Genomic DNA, 22,748 nt, shown 5'->3' on the forward strand with positions numbered 1-22,748 from the left:
AATATATACATCCTAAAGTTTCCTGTTTTTAACCACACTCACCTATGTAGTTCAGTGCTGTTGATTACACTTACAATAATGTGCTACCATTTCCAACACTTTACCCTCAGCCTCAACAGAAATTCTGTACAATAAGCATCAACTCCCTATGCTCTAACCCCAATCTATTCCTCTTATAAGCCAGCTGGGGTTAGGTTTCTGTCACTTGAAACTGAGGGTCCTGACTGATACACCAAGGCATCGCAAAAAGCAGAGACTAATATGAACATTATGACTTGCAACTAGTCAAATGGAACAGGGACCTCACATATTTACCTGAAATAACACTGTGGGAGATGTTTGGTGTATAGGGAGCTACACATCATCAGGTCAGCTGTAAGCAAATGTAGATTCTAGATGTTTTCAGCCCTTGCTTACGGTCCTCGCCTCCTTTCCTCCACACTTTCCTTACTACCTAGTGCACCAGGAAGTGTGGCATGCCAAAGGTAGTGGTCAGGGAAGAATTCTTTCTATTCAAGAGCTTGGACGTGAAACCCGTGCTAACCCTATATTCTCCCAGAGGAATCTGCCTGCCCAGGTCGATACCAAAAAGGGCTTATAACTGTCTAGTACTCCATGCTTTCACTGCTGTGAAACATTGGGCAATTTATTCAACTCCTCTGAGCCTTGGTTTCCTCATTCGTCAAATGGGCTTTCAAATGGACTGCATACTGCACCGCTTTGGGATGAGGAGTAGAGCTGCTCTGTAGAAAGTACTCAACACTACACCCGGCATATAGTGATGACACAACAAATGGTAACTATAACCATTTAGCCAGTTCTCACCTGTGCTATTAAATTATTCTCCCAGAATGATGAATGTATTACAGCACCAATATCAGCAAAATACACAGAGAGGTAGCATAAATGAAACAAAAAGAATCATGGCTTAAATTTACCAAAATTAGAGCAGAAGAAACTGTTGATGAGACAGTAACTTCTTGCAAAGTGTCACATCCTATCCTCTACAATTCCACTCTATTTTCTGCCTAATTTTCCTTACTTCTTTCCTTGAATTTAAAATATGTTCCCAAGTGATCTCAAATCTTTGCTATTTAGCCAAGGATGTAATGCCATTTTTATTACAATATTCATTGCATTTCCTCTCCTCCATTTACCACATGTAGCATGTTATCCAATATTACTTACTCTTTGAAAGCCCATGTGGACTTGAATTAATTGCCTTTTCACAAAGTCCTTTGCAAATTTTCCCCTTCCACCCCCAAAAGGTTTTCCTTTGTTTGTATCGCGGTAGCCACTCTAAAGTTTTCAAGATTGGGATTCTGGTTTTAGGATTGTGCTCAGAGCATCCACACAGCAGTGGTCTGTTTCATCATCCAATAAGCTCTGCTGGTTTGTTGATGTGACCTCCAGTGGAAGGAAGCCAAGCGCCTATAGTAGTATTCCTGGGGAAGATTCAAGCAGCTGTGGCCATGTAATTTAAAACCTCCGAGAGTGTGCTGCAGTCCGTGTACAGCGTTAGTATAACATGAGGGCTGGCTGCAGCCCGTTCTCCGGAGGACTTCCTCACCCACTGCAGGAAAAAGAAGACTGAAAGACAAACCTGGGTGCAGCCGGAAAGGTCCAGATAGATGAGCTTGTGGCATCCATTCCCTAAATTCAGGTACTGTAAGCCTTTGTCTGTGAACTTTCTGCAATAAGCCAAACTAAGATTCTGTAAATTTTGAAAATGCCTGAAAAGACAGGGCGAGGGAAGAGAGGAAGGGAAGTGATTACACTTTGGTTGTTTTCTCACATCTTTCTTAAGCCATTAGGACAAAGAGCAAAAGAGCAGTAACATTGTAAGTTAATATTTTCTCTGTGCAGCTAGCTGTTGGACTGTTTAACTCTATTGTTAACTCTCTGCACATTAAGTAAAGGAGGGGGCAGTAACACATCAGATAATGCATGATTCCATTTTAAATGAAAAATCAATTAAGGAAGATTTGCCAAGAATTTTTAAGAAATCTGACTGGGATAAAGCTTTTGGGGTGCAGAGGGGGTGCATTCATATTGTTTGGAGGTAGGTTTGCTTTGGAACCAAAGTTACAGAGTTTGCTTTATTGTTGTATTTTCTCTCTTGGGCACCCAAATCATGTTCTTTCTGTCTAGAAAGAACAAACCTTTGTAAACATTTAACTGGAGATTAACTGCTACATAAGAGTGTTTAAGAATCAACCATTTAGAATTTGGGCAGAAAGGAAGAAAAGTCGAACATATATGGCTCTTCAAATGGTTTAAAAGCAGAAAGAGATGAATAGGCATGATTTTCTTTTAAACAATAGTTTTCATTATTATAGTAAAGAAAGACTGATGTGCAACAGAGCTTAAAAATGGGTTAAAAGCAGTCTGCAAATGAGTGGGCAATACATGAGAGGAATAAAAACTACATCAGAGGCTATCAATCTTACTGGAATTGAAACATTAAATTTAGCATTACCACAGTGACCAAAATGAGAACTTCCAGAAAAAAAGGAGGGTAATTAGGACGAGCCTGTACTATTGTGCATGGGCTAACAGTCTGAGGACACTCTTTGGGCAAATTTCCAAGCCCTCCTAAACCTGGCATTTTTTAAAAGTACAAGAACTCCCACGACTACCTATTCTTGTTAATGATAATTAACAATATACTCTTGGGTTGTGATCCTCAACAGCTGAACAGTAAATTAGAAAGCAAAAAGAGTGAAAAGTGGGAGAGAAAATGCCTCACTGCCTCCCCCAAAGAGCACAAATGAATAATAAAGTTTACTTTCACATAAATGGGAAATAAGATATGCAAGATTTTCTCTTAAAATTGGAAAAACACATCCATACGCTATAATGTTTCCCAAACCACAGTGAGTTATCTGATTTAAAACACACGTTCTCCCCTGGCAGTGACTGCGGTTCAACAGCACAGAGGGAAGCCTTTGGGGCTCCCCGGGGGCTGGTGGGCGGCGGCTTGAAGGAAAAAGCGGCCCCTTTCCTTCGGCCTTGGAGTTCACTAAGAGCCCTGCCAAAGTTTTGGAAACGTCTTTGAAATGCTTGATCTTCCTCTCCCTTGTATGCCCTGTGACCCAACTGAGAAAGTCCAGTTTTCTTGGGGCTGGGGAAGCGGGTGTTATTTCTAACAATCCTTCAGCTCTCTAATTTAGAGAAAGGAATACCGACGCAGGCAGCACCACATAATGAAAAACGCACCAGGTTCTGGAATTTGACCAAACTGATTCAAATCCCAACCCTGACAGTTACTGTAACTTCCCTAACTCCTCAGAGATTGTTTCCCCATCTGTTAAATGGAGAGGATATTATCTTTTTTCTTCTTCTGACTCTGATCCACCATGGGCTCAGACAGAACATGGTAGAAGCTTAAAAAAATATATTTATAGTATTATAAATATATATATACACACTATATATAAATATATATAGTGTTATAAAATATAGTATTTATAGTATTATTATTACTACTATTACTGTTATTATTACTACTACTACTACTATTACTACTTCTACCCCCAAATAGTAACATAGTCATTGTTCTCACGGGGTTTGCATTATCTTCTGCCATTTAAGAAAATGGATACTCATCTTAAAAGGGTGGTGTGTACATTATTCTGAGTTTGGAGGACTTCACATTACATTTACACTCTGGACCAAGTCTATTGTTCAGTTTCTTTAAATCATGTGATCAGGTAAATAGATACTAAAAATGGAAATTGAGCTAGGAGCTCTTAACTTTCTTTGTCAGAGATGCCTTTTTGGTGGTCTGGTGAAGCCTGTGGACCCCTTCTCAGCACAATGTTTTTAAATGCATAAAATATATAGGATTACAAAGGCAGCCAACTATGTCAAAATACATATTTATCAAACTATTTTTTAAAAATCAAATGTGGAATAGTAATATATGCACTTCTTTATCAACATGTTGAACAACAAGATCTAGGGACAGGTCTATTAACTACTGCGACTTTGAAGTAGTGATGAGTATAAATGGTATTTAGAAATATTTGCAACAACTTTAATGTGATAATATTTGTGGTTTATATGAGTAAAAAAGTCTCAGGGGAAAGCAGATGTGACTGAAGCAGTTGGGCTTCCGTCTACCATATATGAGGTCCAGGGTTTGATGCCCAGGGCTCCTGGTGAAGGCAAGCTGGCCTGTGCGGCGAGCTGGCCCATGCGGAGTGCCGGTCCACACAGGAATGCCACCCCGTGCAGGAGTGCCAGCCGACGTGGAGAGCTGGTGCCAGAAGGTGACCCAACAAAAAGAGACACAGAAGAGAGACAATAAGAGACTTAGCAGAACAGGTAGCTGAGGTGGCTCAAGAGAATAATCACCTCTCTCCCACTCCAGAAGTTCCCAGGATCAGTTCCCAGAGCTGCCTAATGAGAATACAAGCAGGCACAGAAGAACAAACAGTGATCGACACAGAGAGCAGATCACAGGGGTGGGGATAAATAAATCTTTAAAAAAATAATTTAAAAAAAAGTCTCAGGGACTACTGGCGCTACTCTGGTTTTTATCTCCATTTCAGTTACAGTGTAGTAAAAATAGACTTTTTTCCCCCATCAAAATTCATGGAACTCATTCCAGAATTCCATCCATAGTCTCCTTGAGGGATCTACTGACCCTAGGTTAAGAATCTCTGGTTTTAGGCAAAAGAAGTTGTTCTAAATGACACCTGAATTGAAAATCCCCAGATGGCTCTTTTCAAGTGGAACCTGAAGGAATCCATCAGGTTGAAAACTAGTCACTCTCCTCTTGAGTGACCCTGCAAGCCTTTCTAGGGATTTACAGTGCTCAGGCACTTAAAGCAGATTTAAAGCTGCCAGGGGGGGAAAGTATCAGCTGACAGTGAAACTGCACTTGGCAAATTTTAAGCAATACTGCCACGTCTCATTCTGAATTTTTGGCAAAGTAGTGTGTCCCCTATGTGAGTATGATCTAGTTCCTCATTTTCCCAGCCAGAGACCACTTGATAATTCTAATTCCACTTGAGGCAGTGTTTGCAGTCTGTGTTTATCTTTTCCTAATTATTTGATAACTAAACATTTCTTGTAGGAATGGAGAGAAGTTTCTCTCCTATCTTTATTTTTCTGCTGCTGTGATCATCTTTAAGAACTTACAATTCTTATAGAGACTACAGAGAGATATTTTTTTCCTCTTTTCTTTGGCTTTTTTCCCATTTAAAGGATTAAGGCCTTCTGTGTTCGATCTCCAACACCTGAGGGAATTACTGCTGGCTGGAGTGTAAAATTACATATTTAAATAAAAATTTCTCTGAAAAGTCACCAAGACAAGGCCCAGTGTGTAAAGGAGGGAATTTTCATGCTGATTCTTTGACTTGAATGTTGGACTCTCTAGCTTCACAGAGGCAGTTTTAGTAATAGAATTCCTGCAGAAAATCTAAGTGCAGTGATTTGGCCTCATACTTAGAGGACAGACCTTGAGGTTGTCCAGTCAAGGCCACAGCCCCACTTTGATAAGTTTTGATGAGACTATACAACATCAGTCCCTGCCATTAAGAAGTTTCCAAACCAAATGAAGGGTCGATTCATCCATACGAAAACGAATTAAACACCACACCTCCACTGTGATACACAAGACTCCATTAAGGAACAAAGATCCCAATAGCTTTCCTCACCATTGTATGCCCAGAAGCCCTGCACATAGTTGTTGATCAAAACATGGTGAATAAAGTGGGTGACTGTTGCTGTCAGAATTCAGAGAAGGTAGGAATCACTGCCAGGAGATGGTGTGATCTGAGGTGTAAAGGAGCAGAGAGGAGGAGAACATCCCAGCTGAGGGGAAAGCAGGAGCACTCAGAAGTCAGAGGACAGTTGAGGACCTCTCCCGGGAAACCTGGGCAGACAAGGTTGACTGGATAATGGTAAGAGACAGTCAGGGAAGAATCTAGACCTTACGCATGGTAAGGACATATGACGATTGTTCCAGGACGCTTCTTGCAGCACGGGGCAGCGTCGCTGGAAGGGAACGGTCTCAACTCAGGTGATGAGGGTGCCACCTAGCCTGAGGCAATAGGAATAAATGGAAAGGATTTAATTCAGGAAATATTTAGAAGCAGAAAATTTCCTGGAATGGGCCTGAGCTGTGGGCAGCCCTCCTTTAAAACTTTAGAAAACTGAGCAAGTCTCCAAAGGAGGTGAGGAAAAATATTCAAATAAAAAAACTGGCAAATCAATAATGCCAAGAAAGGCAAACAAATTACATATTTCTTCTGGCAAATGATTTCTTTGGAAAGAAATACTAAAGGCAATGCAGAGAATGTAAGCAGCAACAACCAACATCTCTCTGGATATTATAATTTAAGGAACGCTTTTGCTTACCCAAGCATGCTTGACAACAACGGAAAACAAAGCAAAAAATAGGGAATTATTATGAAATCTATTTTTATCATAGATAAAATCATTGTGCATTTTTTTCATGTGACAAAATGCTTAAGTATCAAGTACCATTTACTCTGAATGTTCTCTCAATAGTAAGAACTAGAAGCTAAAATCCAAAACAAAATTCTTATTTTGGGTCCTACTTTCTATTATCCACTAAAGGTATAGCTTCATTTGTGAAATGTGTCCCTAAAAAGTTATACATAACTATAGTAGTAGATTAAATTACCTAGGAAAATAGGTTCTTTCTCGGAGACAGAGAGAAAGGGATGAGGGAAGGAGGTGGAAAGAACTAGCTTATTATGGAACGACTAGAGAAAAGTACCGAGCAATGTTTACCTTAAACACACCTGAAAGGGTCTCAAATATCCTCAGAGGCCCCTCACAGTTGTGTTAATGGAGCCAGCTCATACCAAGTTTGTGAGAGCAGATTGTGAGCATTCTTTCCCAACTTCTCATTCAGTGACATCCTGTTGGTAGCTAAAATCAGTCATGGTGGGAGAATTTACACCAAAGAAATTGGAAAACCCTGCAAATCAGAGCTTTCTCCTCTCTGAGTCAATTGTTAAACATTGATCGGGACACAACTGTCCCTGGAACACACTTTGAGTATCACTGATACAGAGGTTGTAGCAGGCAAAGGAAATAAACATAGAGATGAAAATGATGAGAGAGAAGATGACAGATTTGAAGATAATAAAAATCTGATCTAAAAAGTAAAATAAAAAGTGATTCTTGAGGGAAGCACCTGAATGAATGGAATAGAGGTATTAAAAAGAAAAATATCTTTCTTGGCTGAGAAAAGATCTATGTTTTAATGTTTCAAAGATTTATCATATTCCAGGAAAAATTAACTGGAAGAACACAAATAAAGCCTGGAAAACAATTTTAATTTATCAGAAAAAGGAAAGACTTGCATGCATCTTGGCAGAAAAAAATAGGTTAGCAACAAAGGAACAAAACTCAAGCTGGCCTTAGATGTCTTTGTAACTTAAATATCAAAGATTATGGAACAACATCTGTAGAGTTTCAAAGATAAAATTAAGGACATGATTCAAGCACTATACAGCAAGACAAGTTGTTGTTCATCCTCCAAGACAATAAAGAGTCATTGGCAGAATGCAGTGGCTGAAAATTTAAGTCATGTATGCTTCTTTCCTGAAAAAAGAATATCCAAAACTATATTTCCAGTTATCATAGGATGACTCAAAATCAAAATTAAGGAATAAGGAAACTGTAGAACAAAGCGACCATCAATGAATGACAAATCTAGAGTTAGGACTACATAATCATTATAAATAATTATACTATTGAATGCAAATACCAGAAATCAATATTAAAAGGAAAGTTAAATAATTACAATAATAATGTTTCCCCATCTCAAATTAGCAAAAACTATGATTAAGATGTGTCTACATACAGAGGAGTAGAAGTAGAAAGGTATCAAATTCAAGGTAGAAATGGAGAATTAAAGTGCATTATATCTTTTGTCTAACACAGGGAAGGTAAAGAGTTATTGTTTTATACTGACTTTGATAGATAAAAAAATATATGTTAAAGCATTCTAAAAAAAGACTTACAAGTAGCCAGTAGTTAGAACTCACAACAGAATGTATATATACCTTTCAAATATCTTTGGAATATAAAAGCAAATAACATAGTTGATATACAAAAAGCAGAAACAATAAGCACAGCATATTCACATAAAAATCAAAAACATAAAACAAGGTGAAAAAATGATAGCATGCACTCAGTTTTGACAAAAAAATATTAATCTCTTAAACTGCTCTCTTAAAAAAAAAGGCAACAAGAATGAAAATGTTTTTAAGAATATAGATTTTAGCTACATGTGCTACATATTAAAGACTAACATAAAACAGTAACACAAAGGTTAAAATAGAGGGATAGTCCAGTTATTCTATGAAAGCACAAGCAAAAGAAAAAAAAAAGAAGAGGTGACTGTATTAATAGCAGACAAATAGAATAGAATTCAGGGCAAAGAAACATCAACCAGAATAAATAATATCATTTTATGTGAATAAAAGCTATACTTAATAATACTCACTCATTTTAAGTATAAAATAATATCAAAATTAATTAAGAGAAGTTTGATTATAGTAGGTTACTAATATACCATTATGTTACTATGCCCTATCAAGAATTTATAGGGAAGCAGATATGGCTCAAGCAATTGAGCTCCTGCCTACCACAGGGGAGGTCCGGTGCTTTCTGGACAAGATGAGCAATACAGCAAGCTGGTACAACAGGCAGACACTGTGAGCTGATGCAACATGAAGACACAAAGAAGAAATGAGAGACACAACAAAGCAGGGAGCTGAGGTGGCTCAAGTGATTGAGTACCTCTCTCCTACATAAGAGGTCCCAGTTTTGGTTCCCAGTACCTCCTGAAGAGAAGAGCAGACACAGAGAGCACACAGCAAATGGACACAGAGAGCAGATTGTGAGCAAAAACAACAAGGGTGTACAGAATAAATAAATTAAAATAAATCTAAAAAAAAAAAGAATTTATACATATGTTCATACATATTCACACAGAAATTTTGTTCTCTAAAAGAAAGTCTCTTTTTATTAAGCATTCATAGGCCATTTAAAAAATTAATTATAAACTAGTCCACAAAGAAATATCAAATTCCAAAAAGTAAAAATAATTCAGTCCACATTTCTTGACCACATAAAATTAGAAATTACAAACAGAAACTCCATCAAAGAAATTTTAACCACTTAAAAGAAAAATCCTCTTCTAAATAATTATCAGGTCAAAAAGGAAATCAAATGTAATAGTGATTTATAAAATGAGAAAAATGCTTAACAAATCTTACATTTTGCCCCAATATTTAGAAGTAGTTTCAATTTCATAGTTGTAAATATATTTTTTTAATTTTAAAAGGAAAGAAATCAGTCGAAATATTCAAATGAAGAGTTTAAAAAGATAACTGCATCTCATACCCAAGTCCAAAAATGACCATTTAGAAAATATAATGAAAAAATATAACCAGAAAGGATACCATTCACAATGATAATTTTAAAAATACTGAGGACGAACTTATACAAAAATTACCTATATAAATAAACCAAAAATTTTATTGAGAGAGAGAAGAATATTTGGGAAAAAATAGAGGTATACTATGTTCCTGATAGGGAGACTAAATATGGTAAAACTATAAATTAGTTCATAATTTATTTTCTCTTTCATTATTGGTAAGCTGATAAATGTTCACCAACTAACTCTCCAAAAAAAGTATATACATATGTATGTACATAAGTTTACTATATGTTTTACAGATATAAAAGATGTGTAGCACACAATTTACAAATAATAAAATATATAATATTCTTTATCATAAATTCCATATAGCCAATTGATTCTCACACAATGTAGTAATTGATTTTTACCAAGCTCTTGTAAATGCAGCCAGCCAACCAGACGCAGTTAAGGACAGAACATGGTTCCAACACAAATATCTTCATTTACATCAATGAGAAAGAAAAAAACTGAAACAACAAAGATGTATGTTGAAATATCATTCACTCATCAATGACATGAGTGACTTCTTTGCTGAAACATGGTATTTTTCAAATATTGAAATCATGTTTCCTCAACTTTTTGTGCTATTCACAATGTGGCATGCTTTTAACCTTAATCTGCTTTATTATTTTCTCCACCACTTTCTTAAGTCTAAGTAATAAACAAAACAATAAATCAAGCCCTGATTTGTAGCATTTGCCAATTTCCATGGTATAGAACAATCCCATACTGGCTGATTTCAAGTTGCCAATAAGAGGTCACTGCACAGGGAGCCGGGGGAGAGATGCTCAGTGGCATACTATTTCCTAGTATATTCCCCAGGTAGGTACAATAACTTCAAGAGATGTAAATAACTTCTAGAGAAGAGATAATAGTCACGTGTAAAAAAATAACCCAGAAGGGATATGTTTTGAGTGTTTATTGCCTACATGAGAATCTTAGATACCTAAGGAAGTATCAAGCATCATGTGAGAAAAAAGCTTCAGTCAATAAATGATGCTGGAATAATTGGTTAGTTATTTAACAACCATTAAAAAGTGTAGAAAGTATTCTTAGCTCCAACATGGGCTACTGAAAACAGGTGTTGGGCCACATGGGTCATAGTTTGCTGACTCCTGGTTTAAATCACTGCTCTATCAATGTACAAAAAACAAATTCTAGATTATAGATTTAAGTAAAAGAAAAGAAGCCATACCAGAAAAAGTACATATAAGTAAATAAATGCCTGGAAGCAAGAGACCTTTCTACAATTAAAATTATCAGATGAATTTCAAAGAAAATTTGATACATTTGACTAAATAAAATGTGGAAGGTCAATTAATAGTATAAACAGAAAACATAGTGTCCCCCTTTTTTTAGGCTTGCACATTTCAAAAGAAAATGATTAGCATCAGAAGAAAAGGAAAATTACCACCAAGATTTTCCTGCTTTAAGTGGTTTAAGCACAATGTCTTGCTGTCATTTTCAAAGAATCTCAAAAAAAAAAAGGCCATGTTCTCAAAAAGGGTCCATTCTTTCACAATAGTTTGAGACACACAATAGTGTTTTCCCAAAGTCAGTTTTGAATCTTTCCCAATATGATCCTATACTCTTCCTTATTCATCTTTCCTTAGTGAAAATAAAGAATAAGTAAATGTTATAAATGTGCGATGAATTTGAATATTGTGTCAACTCTTGGTGACATCGTGTGTCCTGCCCCTTCTCCTCTAAAGAAGCACTAGCTGAGAAGTGCTCAGGGTTGTGAGCAGTCTGTCATGACTCAAAAAACAACCAGTATCAGGTTTGCTGGAGGTCGTAGGAGTCCCAAAAGGGAAACAGAACATGGCAACAGGGAAATGGGGGATGGCAGTACTCAAAAGTCTAGGGAGGCAGAAGGTTGGTGTTCTTCTAGTGTAGCAAAGTCCCTGACCCCAGAATGGAATTTAGGGACCAGGTTTCAATACCCAGGAAGGGGGACCAGAAGGAGTGAGGCAAGTTCTGGCAAGCAACTAGACACATTGCTACAACAGTGACATGGAAACGTGGGGCAAGGCAGAAAAGCAGCTATTCGACTGGACCTGCCGAGGCAGGAGAGGGCAAGAGTGCTGTTATCAGGGAGCAAGAGTCCGGTTGTCAGCATAGCGGTGCCACACCAGTGAGGTACTGGAGAAGAGAACACTGCTTTTGGGGGATGCCAGAGCAAGCCAGAGCCCAGCGGAGCATAATTCTTTTCAGTGTAATTCATACAACACAAGCATTACCTAGGCAGGAGACGCATGGTCCTGTTGGTGATAGCTGTGTTAGACAGATTAAGATACAAAACCCCAGCGCAGCCTTCAGAGATGTGTCTCATTGATTCATCCTGCATAAAACAAAGGGAAGACTCTTATTAAACTCCAACAGGCTTTGCTGTTTTACCATTATCTCCTTGTAATCTTTCTTCCTGCCCCAGAAAATATGTGTGTATTTTTTTAAAATTTCTCTTCATATTCCTTTTTATTCATTAGAAAGTGAATTAAAAATAAGTTTGCTTGAAGCTATACTTCTCCCTTCCTTTCCCTTTCTTTGGAAAGAAATTGTCCTTTCTGTCACAATGCCACTTCCTTCAAATTTGAACCCTTACAAGTTCAACAGTGACATGAAATTTGAACTCAAGTGTCAGAAACTCGACACTTCAGATACATGAAAGTGATTAAAAGCTGATCCAAAATCATTCTGAAGGACAAGAATAGTAAACACAACAAATAGGCTCCTTTAAAAGCAAGTCCATATTTCCGTCTCTCTCTGTATATATAATATATACATATAACTGTTTATGTAATTCTGTTACATGAATATATATGTTTGTTACATACATAAATATATATTAAAATAATTGAACAGACTTTTACTAAATTTATAGTGTTTGAGATGGCCAAGTAAAACATAGACTACATGAAACTCAGTGTAGGGTTGAAGTGGAGAAAAATCTAAAAGATCCAGGCCAACTTCCTCCAGAGAATAGAGACTGACATCTAAGAAAATGTGTGACTATGACTTGAGAGAGAAAAACAGTGATTTCCAACAGAGGTCCTAAATTGAAATTGACAAGTCCAGATGAAATGCAAGCTTATGTTGCACTGGAGATTCTTCATATATGGGTATTCTATGTAAAGGCTCTAGAGTGATACCAGCAGGATTTTATTTATTAAACAATCATCACTTGGCTAGGAGATGTGGTTTGGTAAAAAATTCTGCATGGTCAGTATGGCCACCCCAGTACCACTAAGGATGACCAAACAGCTGCAAAGGTTTATTTTCAGCTGGATCGTCAATGTTTAACATTCCATTGCTAGCTAATTCCTGGTGTTGTGGATATTAAAGTAACGAAACCTTTCTCAGACAGAGCCTTTGTACACTGGCATAGGAACTGGTTGATATCCAAGGGCACGCAAGCTTCTATTTTAAGCTGTAAAAGCTCGGTGGGTCACTGCAGGAAAGGTTCTGGGTGTTGAGCTGCTGCCTGAGGACAAGGACAGGTTTTTTGTTTGTTTGTTTGTGTTTGTCTTTATTTATTTTTTTAATGTTACATTCAAAAAATATGAGGTCCCCATACACTCCCCACCCCCCTCCCCCCATAACAACAACCTCCTCCATCATCATGAGATATTCATTGCATTTGGTGAATACATCTCTGAGCACCGCTGCACCTCATGGTCAATGGCCCACACCATAGCCCACACTCTCCCTCAGTCCACCCAGTGGGCCATGGGAGGACATACAATGTCTGGTAACTGTCCCTGCAGCACCATCCAGAACAACTCCAACCCCTGAAAATGCCCCCACATCACATCTCTTCCTCCCACTCCCTACCCCCAGCAGCCACCATGGCCACTTTCTCCACACCAATGCCACATTTTCTTCGATTACTAATCACAATAGTTCATGAATAGAATATCAGTAAGTCCACTCTAATCCATACTCTATTCCTCCATCCTGTGGACCTTAGAATGGTTGCAAGCACAGGTTTTTGATAAACAATGTGCTCTCACCACTGCATTCAAGCTGCCAGCAATATTTCTAGATACTCTACCACCAAAATATAGGATTTGGATATGCTTGGGTCGGTAAAGAATGTGCAGGACAATTTTCCCAGAAGGAATGGAAAGAAGAACAATAATGTGTGACATTTTTAGGAAGTAGATTTAAAGCAAACAAAAATGTATCATCAAAAATGTTCTGTGTGTCAATCAAGTACCATAGTGATTGGAAAACCTTGGCAAAAATACAAGTTGAAAGACCTTAGCAAAAATGCAAATGTAAAGGGGCAAGGAGAGGAGAGAAATCTCATTTATATACCATGAGAAAGGCAGTCACAGAGAAGAAAGAAAATGTAGTGGCCAGGAAAAGAAAGATGAAGTATGCTTTAAGTACCATAGAAGAATATGACCTTCCTTTGAGATAAGGAAGCAAACCATTCTCTGCATTTTCCTATCTTGGAGGTGCTTGAGTATCCAATCAAGTTGAGACCAATCACATTCTCAGTATTTAAAGGAACTCAAAATTTGATCCTCCTCAGCACATAATAAGCACATGACTGCAAATACTGCTTGAATGACTACATTGAAGCATGGGTATGAATTTGGCCACAAGGCACTTAGATCCTTCTGAATGTAATATATTTCATAAGGCAAATTTCTTAAGAATCAAAGCTTTTTGGGGAAGCAGACTTGGCCCAGTGGTTAGTGCATCTGTCTATCACATGGGAGGTCCGCAGTTCAAACCCCGGGCCTCCTTGACCCGTGTGGAGCTGGCCCATGTGTGGCGCTGATGTGCGCAAGGAGTGCCCTGCCACGCAGGGGTGTCCCCCACGTAGGGAGCCCCATGCGCAAGAAGTGCACCCGTAAGGAGAGCCGCCCAGCGCGAAAGAAAGTGCAGCCTGCCCAGGAATGGTGCCGCCCACATGGAGAGCTGACACAGCAAGATGACGCAACAAAGAGAAACACAGAGTCCCATGCCCCAGACAACAACAGAAGCAGACAAAAAAGAAGACACAGCAAATAAGACACAGAGAAGAGACAACCGGGATGGGGGGGAAGAGGAGAGAAATAAATAAATATTTTTAAAAAAAAGCTTTTTGAATGAAAGTTACCCCCTTTCTTAAATAAGCTTGTCTCTTAGTCCATGCTTCAGAAGGAAAAACAATAGTAAAACATAGCTGTATAAAATTACCAGTGCTGTATATTATTAGACTCCAAAGTTGGAAAATACCTTGTTTCCAAATTCAATACAGATGGCATTGTTTTGACTTTCCTATTAGAAAGGCAATTCAAAGAATACAGTCTTTTAACTCAAGTATAGAAATGAAGTTCCTTGAGGACAGGAACTTGATTTCATGGTTAAATTCCCTGTAACACTAGCACTGCACACACCATAGTGGGTGCCAAAGAAAAATCCACAGAAAGAATGAATACGTTTTACAAATGACTTCATTATAACCACACAGAGACATCTAGAGAACTAGAGAATATGGAAGCAAAGATGAAAATTGTTCTTAATAAGTGAGCACATTTTCATTTTGCCAGTGGAGAAAAATGGAATACAAAAGACAAAATAGACCATTTTCTCTCTGATGTGGTCTTTGACATGTTTATCCATGTCTCCATTTCATGTGGCTCACCCTAGAGAACGCTTTAGAACATAAGCAGCTGATTTGCGTTGATGTATAAGCTACTCAGAAGATGCTTAGCTTACACACTGTCTAGAGTGGTTCTCTTTGTTCTGGCAAATCAAACAACTAATTTAAATGCTTAGTTTGTGTATTGGGGAAAGGAGTGGAAGAGGTCTGAGGGATTTAATATTCCGATGTACATACATTTCTTTATGTACTTCTTTTGAAAAGGTATTTTATTGTGAAAATAGGAGGATGGATTTCATGGTAAAAAAAAATTGCATAAGGGGGATTTTCAAAGAGCTTTCAGTCTAGAAGGGGAGATACATATATAAACATAATTATAATAGAGAGTGAAAAGTATAATAGGTTAAGGAATTGGCCACAGATATAGCTCAGGAGAGAGAGGAATTAAAAAGTGAATGCTAGAGTGAGATGCTTCAGAGCTCTGTCTCCTCCCGCCTCCCCGCCCCGCCCCCAGACACTTTGAACAACCAGCAAACACTGGCAGAAACTTCTTTCTTAAAGCTCCAGAAAACAGCCGAAGGACTGCAGTAACAGACAGAGCCCTGAATCATGAAAACGGTTACTTAAAAGCAGTAGGATCGCGTGGCACCTGGCTCTCCCTGCTCCACGCCTCACCGGTGTGTTAAGGAGCTAGCCTGTGCTCCCAGTGCCGATCCCTGGTCCCAGTTCCTCCTGCACAACCTCGAAGCTTGTTTGTCTGGCCCAATCTGTCTAGTGGTGGCCTGAGGGACTCGCCATCCCAGAATTTTCCCTGTATGTAGAAAGCAGTTCACGGAACTCTTCTACAGATAGCTGTGACTGGGGCGAGGGATTGCTGGCTGCAGGAGCCACAGTGGAGTGCCAGGAACCATGAGGAAACTATTTCCCAGGGAAGAGGGGGCATTCAAATCCATGTAAACTGGATGACATGCCCAGGACAAGACACAAGCTCAGAAAGGATCATAGCAGCTGCTTCTCTTTCAAGCATTCTCTAAACTCCATGCCTGGATAAGCTCTGAAGGAAAGCACCACACAGGTCAGTCTGCAAAGACTTTTTTCCCTTCCCCCCCCCCCTTTTTTTTTTCATTTGTGTCAGCTCCTGGCAATCAAGGAACTCTGCCATGACACTAGCTGAATATAAGCTTAAGGAAGAGATGCCTCAGAATCTAAATTCCAGTGCTAACACACTGAAATATCAAAATGTCCATGTTTCAACAAAAGATTATAAAACATACAAAGAAACAGGGAGCAATGGCCCTGGCAGAGGAGAAAATTAAAGCACTAGAAACCACGAATGAGGAGGACCAGACCTGGGACATTCCAGACAGAGACTTTTTAAAAATGATCCTAAGTATGCTCAAAGAACTAAAGGAAAACATGGGAAAGAACCAAAGGAAATGAGGGAATTGATATATGAACACAAAGAGAATATCAAGAGAGTGATGAAAATTATGAAAAGGAACCAAATAGAGCTGAAGCCCACAGTAACAAATATAAAATTCCCTTCAGGGTTCAGCAGCAGATTGAAGCTGGCAGAAGAAAGAATCAGAAACTTGAAGATAAGACAACTGAAATCATCCCATCTGAGGAGCAGAAGAAAGAAAAACTGAAGAAAAGTGAAAAGATCCTAAGGAACCTGTGGGACACCATTGAGCATAACACTATACGCATTGTGGGAATTCCAGAAAGAGGAGGAGGAGGAAAAGGGGCAGAGAAAAAATTCAAAGAAATAATGACTGAAAACTCCCCCAATTTAATGAAAGACATGAAGATACACATTCAAGATGTTCAACAAACTCCAAATAGGATAAACCCAAATAGTCCCATGTCACAGCACATTGTAATCAAACTATCGAATGTTAAAGGTGAGAGAATTCTGAAAACTGCAAGAGAAAATCAACATGTTTGTGGACAAAGACACCTCAATAAGATTAAGTACCGATTTCTCATTGGAAACCATGGAGACAAGACAGGGGATGAAATGAAGTGATGAAAGCAAAAAACTGCCAACTTAGAATTCTATGTCCAGCAAAATATTCTTTCAGAAATGAAGGCAAGACTAAGACATTCCCAGGTAAACAAAAGCTGAGGGAGCCCATCACTACTAGATGGACCCTATAAGAGACACTAAAGAGAGTTTTGCAGATTGAAGGGAAAGGACAATACACAATAGATTGAAGTAGTCTCCAGTGAGGGTAACGACGTGGTAAATATAATTGCCAGTGCTATGTGTTTTTGGTTTGTAATACCACTTTCTACTTCCTACAGGTCTTCCTAAAAGGCAAATGAATAAATTGTGATAAAAAATCCATGATTGTTCATTCACAATGTATAAATGTGTAATTTGTGACAAGAACTACATGAAAGTAAGGGGACGAGGGAAATGGGTACATAGTCTGTGTACACTAGGAAGTTAAATTGGTATCAAATCAAATGAGATTGCTGTAGATTTAGGATGTTAAATTTAAGTCCCACTCATAACTATAAAGAAAATATCAGAAAATATACAAGTTCATATGAAGACAGATTAGAGGGAGGGGAAGACTGGAGGTAGGGGCCAAGAAGGAGGTGACAAGGGTTTTTCATTCCTTTCCATCTGCTTTGGGCATGGCAGTTGACAGTTATGAAGACCACTGAAATAAGCCTTTGTCTCTGATGGGAGCCAATTTTTTCTGCCTCATACAGTCATGCCCTTAAATATAAATATAGTTCATTTTTGTGTATCATTAAATAATTTCCACTTTCCAGAGGCTCCAACATTGGACATGTATTGATAGGATTAATACTAGCAATATAGAGGTGAGATAGTTCTTGCCAATTTTTAACACAGTTTGCTTTTTACTATATTTAGTCCTAGATGAGAACACAGGCTTTGCTAAAACTCTGCACCTTGGCACTCCAATAAAGCAAGTCCAAATCTAAACACAGTAAAATAAGCGTATACTCACTGTGAGTGTTGGGCAGTCTGAGAGGTTCAACTCTTGCAAATTTTTACAGTGGCCTAAATGAAACAAGTTACACATCAGTAAACAACATACTACGAATGTTTAAACTTAGAACTTTTCCCCATCTTTATTCAATATGATGTATTCATTAGAAAACAAACAAAAACCTTAACAAGTAACTTGTTCTAAGTATATGGTTTCTTTTCCCAGAAATAGAATATATATTCATGTTTATTATTGTATGAGGATTATAGGAGGAAAGAGAAAAGCAAAAATACTACTTCTAGAAAAATAGTCTATTCTCAGAGCTTTTAGCTTGGAAGAACTTGAAGAAAACCAACCTGTTTTGTGTGTGTGGATAACATGCCATTTTGTTCATTTATTTTGTTTTGTTTTCTTCCAACATTTTATTATAAAAATCTTCAAATATACAAAAAAGTTGAAAATTTTTTCACAATGGATACCCATATCTACTACCTAGATTCTACTATTTCCATTTTACAACAATTTGCTTTATCACATATCCACCCAACCATCTGTCTGTCCATCAATCCATCTTATTTGTTTAAGCATTGCAGAGTAAGCCGCAAACTTAGACTCTCCCCTAAATACTTCAACCTGTGTATCACCAATTAGATCCAATATTTGCTTATGATTTTTACGTGAAATTTACGTACAACTTACATATAACAAATTCCAGGTAGAGAAGCTGAGGGTCAGAAAGCCCAAGGATCTGATTAGCTCTGGAACTAGAGGCAAGTGCCGAGCCTGGGCTTGAGTCTGCTCTCCACCCCCAAGAACCTCTGCTCTCTCGTGGGGCAGACAGACATGAGCAAAAGCTAGACAGCAAGTTATGCAATCAGTGCCCCAAGTCTGGACAGACTAGTAAGTGAAACTCCAAGTTGGAGACAGGAGAGAAGCATCTAGGGGAGGGCCACCAGCCAGTGAACAGGAGGAGTGACTGAGCCCAAGAAACGGGAAGGTGCTTTAGGTGGAGGAAACCCCATGAAGCCAAAATCTCCAGGCGAGGAGGTGATCTTGGCATTCAGACTGCCACAGTGAATAGAAAAACATCTGCTGCTCATTAATGACACAGCCTCTACACTAATAACAACAGAAATGTTATTAACTACAAATTCACTTGGAACTTTTCTTCCTTTGCCAAGAGTGGACTATGTCCTAAGTTATAAATGCAAACCAGAAATACTTTTTCAGAATTAAGAAAATTAAAGCAATTCCTAAAAATCTGTTGGTCTTGGAAGTCATCAGTAAGGGGAAAAAAGAAGTTTCTCAAAACAATTAAGTACACTTGTGAGCTAAATCTCCCTGTAGAATAGCTCGTTACTTTAATTCATACATTCTTACATTAAACATGTTTATCAAGAACCTACTATGTATTAGCATCTCTACAGGTACTGGAGATACAGCAGCAAAAATCCTGCCTTTTGGGAGGTAGGTTTTCCTTGAGGAGACTAACAGTAAACAAAAGAGGTACAAGAACTACTTGGCCAGAGGGGATAGGTGCTATGGAGAACGAAAACCAGAAGGGGTGAGTGGGAGGACAAGAGATTTTATATAAAGCAATGAAAAAAGGCTTCACAGAGAAAGGTGACATTTGAGCCAAGACCTGCAGGAGATGACAAGAACACCTCAATTTATGCTGAGCATTTCTGGAGCCCACACTCCAGGTGGTCAGTGATTGGGAAACAGTAAAGGAAGGAAAAAGGGAAGCTCAGGAGGACAGCCATTTGAGTCCTACTTTTTTTTTTACTTTATTTTGTACATTTAATAATTGAAAATATAAACAATTAAAAACTAAAAAGAAAACACAGTTGAATAAAAACATACATTTCTCAAATAAATGTACTGGATACCTATATATTTTTTAAAAATCATACAATATGTTACACAATATATTTGGTTCATAGTAATGCAATTATACAGCATTAGTCAGTTTTTCTTGTTTGCTCATCCCAAGGCTGTAAAGAATCTTCAGTTTCTTGAATCCAATGTGATAATAAATGACAGGTTGAAGTTTTATCATGTGAAAATGAGCCCTAACATTTGTGGTGTGCCCTGGACCAGCCTGTTTCATCCTCCCAACAATACTATGACACATCCTTAGCACCATTTTGAAGATGCTGAAGATGTGGTTAAATAAATAGCCTGGAATCCCACAGTCACCAGGAGGAGGGTCTTGATGCAAACTCAGGGTCCAAACATTTAACACCAGGCAAGTAAGTGGGTGTGAAACTTCTCCACACTACTGTTCTGTGTGAACCTTTATTAACTGAATACTCTTGCTTAAAAAAAAAAAAAAAGAAGCTGTGTTAAATTTCTCACTAACTCTGCTTGCAATGCTCCTTTTTTTTTACACTGTTAAAAGTTAATAGATCACAAAGCATGTTACATTAAAAAACATAAACATAAAAAACATGAGGTTCCCATATAACCCACTCCCCACCCCCACTCCATCATTTTTATAAATTGCATTTTTTTGAAGATATATACATCACACAAAAAATGTTACATTAAAAAATATGAGAGGTTCCCATATACCCCCCCCACCCCCCAACCCACTCCTCCCACATCAACAACCTCCTCCTTCATTGTGGCACACTCATCGCACTCAGTGAACACATTTTGGAGCACTGCTGCACCACATAGATAATGGTTTACCCTGTAATTCACACTCTCCCCCAATACATTCAGTGGGTTGTGGCAGGATATATAAAGTCCAGCATCTGACGCTGCAATATCATTTAGGACAACTCAAAGTCCCAAAAATGCCCCCACATCACATTTCTTCTTGCCTTTCCCTGCCCTCAGCAAGTATTGTGACCATTTTCTCTACTTCAATGCTACAATTTCTATTACTAGTCACAATAGTTTTATAGTAGACTATCAGTAAGTCCACTCTAATCCATATTTTATTCCTCCATTCTGTGGACTCTGGGATGGTGCTGTCCACTCCACCTCTAATCAAGAGGGGGCTTAGATTCCACATGGATGATGAATGCAATTCCTCTGCTTGCAGTGGTTGGCACTCTTGATTCCCTGGTGTGGTGTTTGACCATCTTCACCTCCGTTAGCTGATCTAGGTAAGTCCAATGAACCAGAGAGTAGGAGTTGCCACTCTGCTAGGCTCAGGGCCCAGCTGGCACATGGGCAGTCTAGAGAGTCAAGTCCCCTGAGTATGCACCATCCCTACCGCCAAACACAGGTTCAGTAAAAGTGACAGAAGAGTTATGTGTAGGAAGGTCGCATCTGAGTCCAGTTCCATCACACTCAGGAGCACAAATTCCAAAGTAGGGTCCTCTGACATGGCACAGAACTCCAAATCCATCTGCCATGAGCATATACCCTGTGGATCTCTGTAGTCTTCAGGAGAACCAGCACCTATGGTTGTACCTACTTTGGCTCTCTCTGGGGTCCTGCTGAGGTGTGCGTAAGTGTGACCCCTCTGATGACCTCCCAACTCTTTTTGGAAGCTCTTAGCCATATAAACTCATTTATCTTTGCCATTCCCCCCTTTTATTCAAGGTCAAAAAGCAGTTCTTAACACTTGAGCCACCATATTCTTCTGGTCTCAGTTGACCTTTTTATTCAAGGTCACTTTCTAGTTGCATCACCAGTTAGTGATTGGTATTAATCCAGCAGCACCAGGGAGGCTCATCCCCAGGACTCATGTCCCACGCTGGGGGGAAGGTAATGCATTTACATGCTGAGTTTTGCTTAGAAAGTGGCCACATTTGAGCAACATGGAGGCTCGCAGAAGGTAACTTTTAGGTACCCTGCAGCTCTAGGCCTAGTTTATATTTCAGGCACACAGGCTCATAAGCATAGTCATCAGTGCCAAGGGCTCATTATTGGACCATCCTTCCTTGTTGGTCTTTGCTGTTGCACTTGGGGGATTATTGTTGTTCCATTGGGGAATTTGACAGAGCTCTCCTGGGTAGGAACTCAGCACTCCCTCAGTTGACATTTGTAACTGTAACTACTATAAAAATACCCAACATATATCAGGACAATTTTCTGTCCCTATATACATGCCATGGAGAACTCCGCCCCACTCATGTGCCCCCCATCAATAACACCCCACACCAGTGTTCCTCCCCTGCTATAGTTGAACCTCTCTGTGGTACAAAACTTCTTCAACAATGAAGCCTAATATATTGCCAAATTCAATTAATAGGAAATTGAAATATAGGATGGGTTTAAACTTTAGAAATAGAATACATAATAATTTAGAAATACTTAAAGTAAAAATAAATTGGTTATTAAAAAAATGAAAAAATATTATAAAATTTCGTTTCAAACATTTTGCCTTTCATCACTGTAATAGGTGTTGCCCTGTATGTACAGTAGCAAGGCACTTTCTTTCATTTCTTCCTCAGTGTGTACATCCTTTTTTTTCTTTCTAATTTTTAAATTTTGTCTTCAAAAAAGTTTTAGATCACAGTAATTCGCATATACAATATAGGGGATCCCTATATATCCAACATCAAACCCTTTTCCCCTTTCCCCAGCAATGATCTTTTTACCTGTTCATGTTATATTTGCTGCAGCTGATGCACAGAATTTGAAACACAGCTATGTAGCATGGTTCCATTTTGGTTTACATTATGGCTCATATTTTAGACTGAACAAATTTCTCAATTTTTAGCTTCCTTATGTTTTACATTATGGTTTA

General features: G+C 38.5%; 2 protein-coding genes across 4 annotated transcripts in view; one reads left to right on the plus strand and one right to left on the minus strand.

Moving 5' to 3' along the window:
* Positions 1-22,748, minus strand: part of FBXL13 (F-box and leucine rich repeat protein 13) — a 330,038-nt gene that overhangs the window by 139,985 nt on the left and 167,305 nt on the right. For both annotated transcript variants that reach the window (XM_071215017.1, XM_058297971.2), the window contains 3 exons: positions 18,059-18,111; positions 11,716-11,816; positions 1,604-1,733 (listed from right to left, as the gene is read on the minus strand). In XM_071215017.1, the coding sequence (XP_071071118.1) occupies positions 1,604-1,733; positions 11,716-11,816; positions 18,059-18,111 (284 nt within the window). The remainder of the gene's footprint in view (positions 1-1,603; positions 1,734-11,715; positions 11,817-18,058; positions 18,112-22,748) is intronic.
* LRRC17 (leucine rich repeat containing 17) overlaps positions 1,352-22,748 on the plus strand; it is a 35,524-nt gene continuing 14,127 nt past the window's right edge. For both annotated transcript variants that reach the window (XM_004473401.5, XM_023583076.3), the window contains exon 1: positions 1,352-1,663. The gene's annotated coding sequence lies outside the window, so the exon portion shown is untranslated. The remainder of the gene's footprint in view (positions 1,664-22,748) is intronic.

The sequence above is a fragment of the Dasypus novemcinctus genome, chromosome 5 (genome assembly GCF_030445035.2).
Source record: "Dasypus novemcinctus isolate mDasNov1 chromosome 5, mDasNov1.1.hap2, whole genome shotgun sequence".
NCBI lineage: Eukaryota > Metazoa > Chordata > Mammalia > Cingulata > Dasypodidae > Dasypus > Dasypus novemcinctus.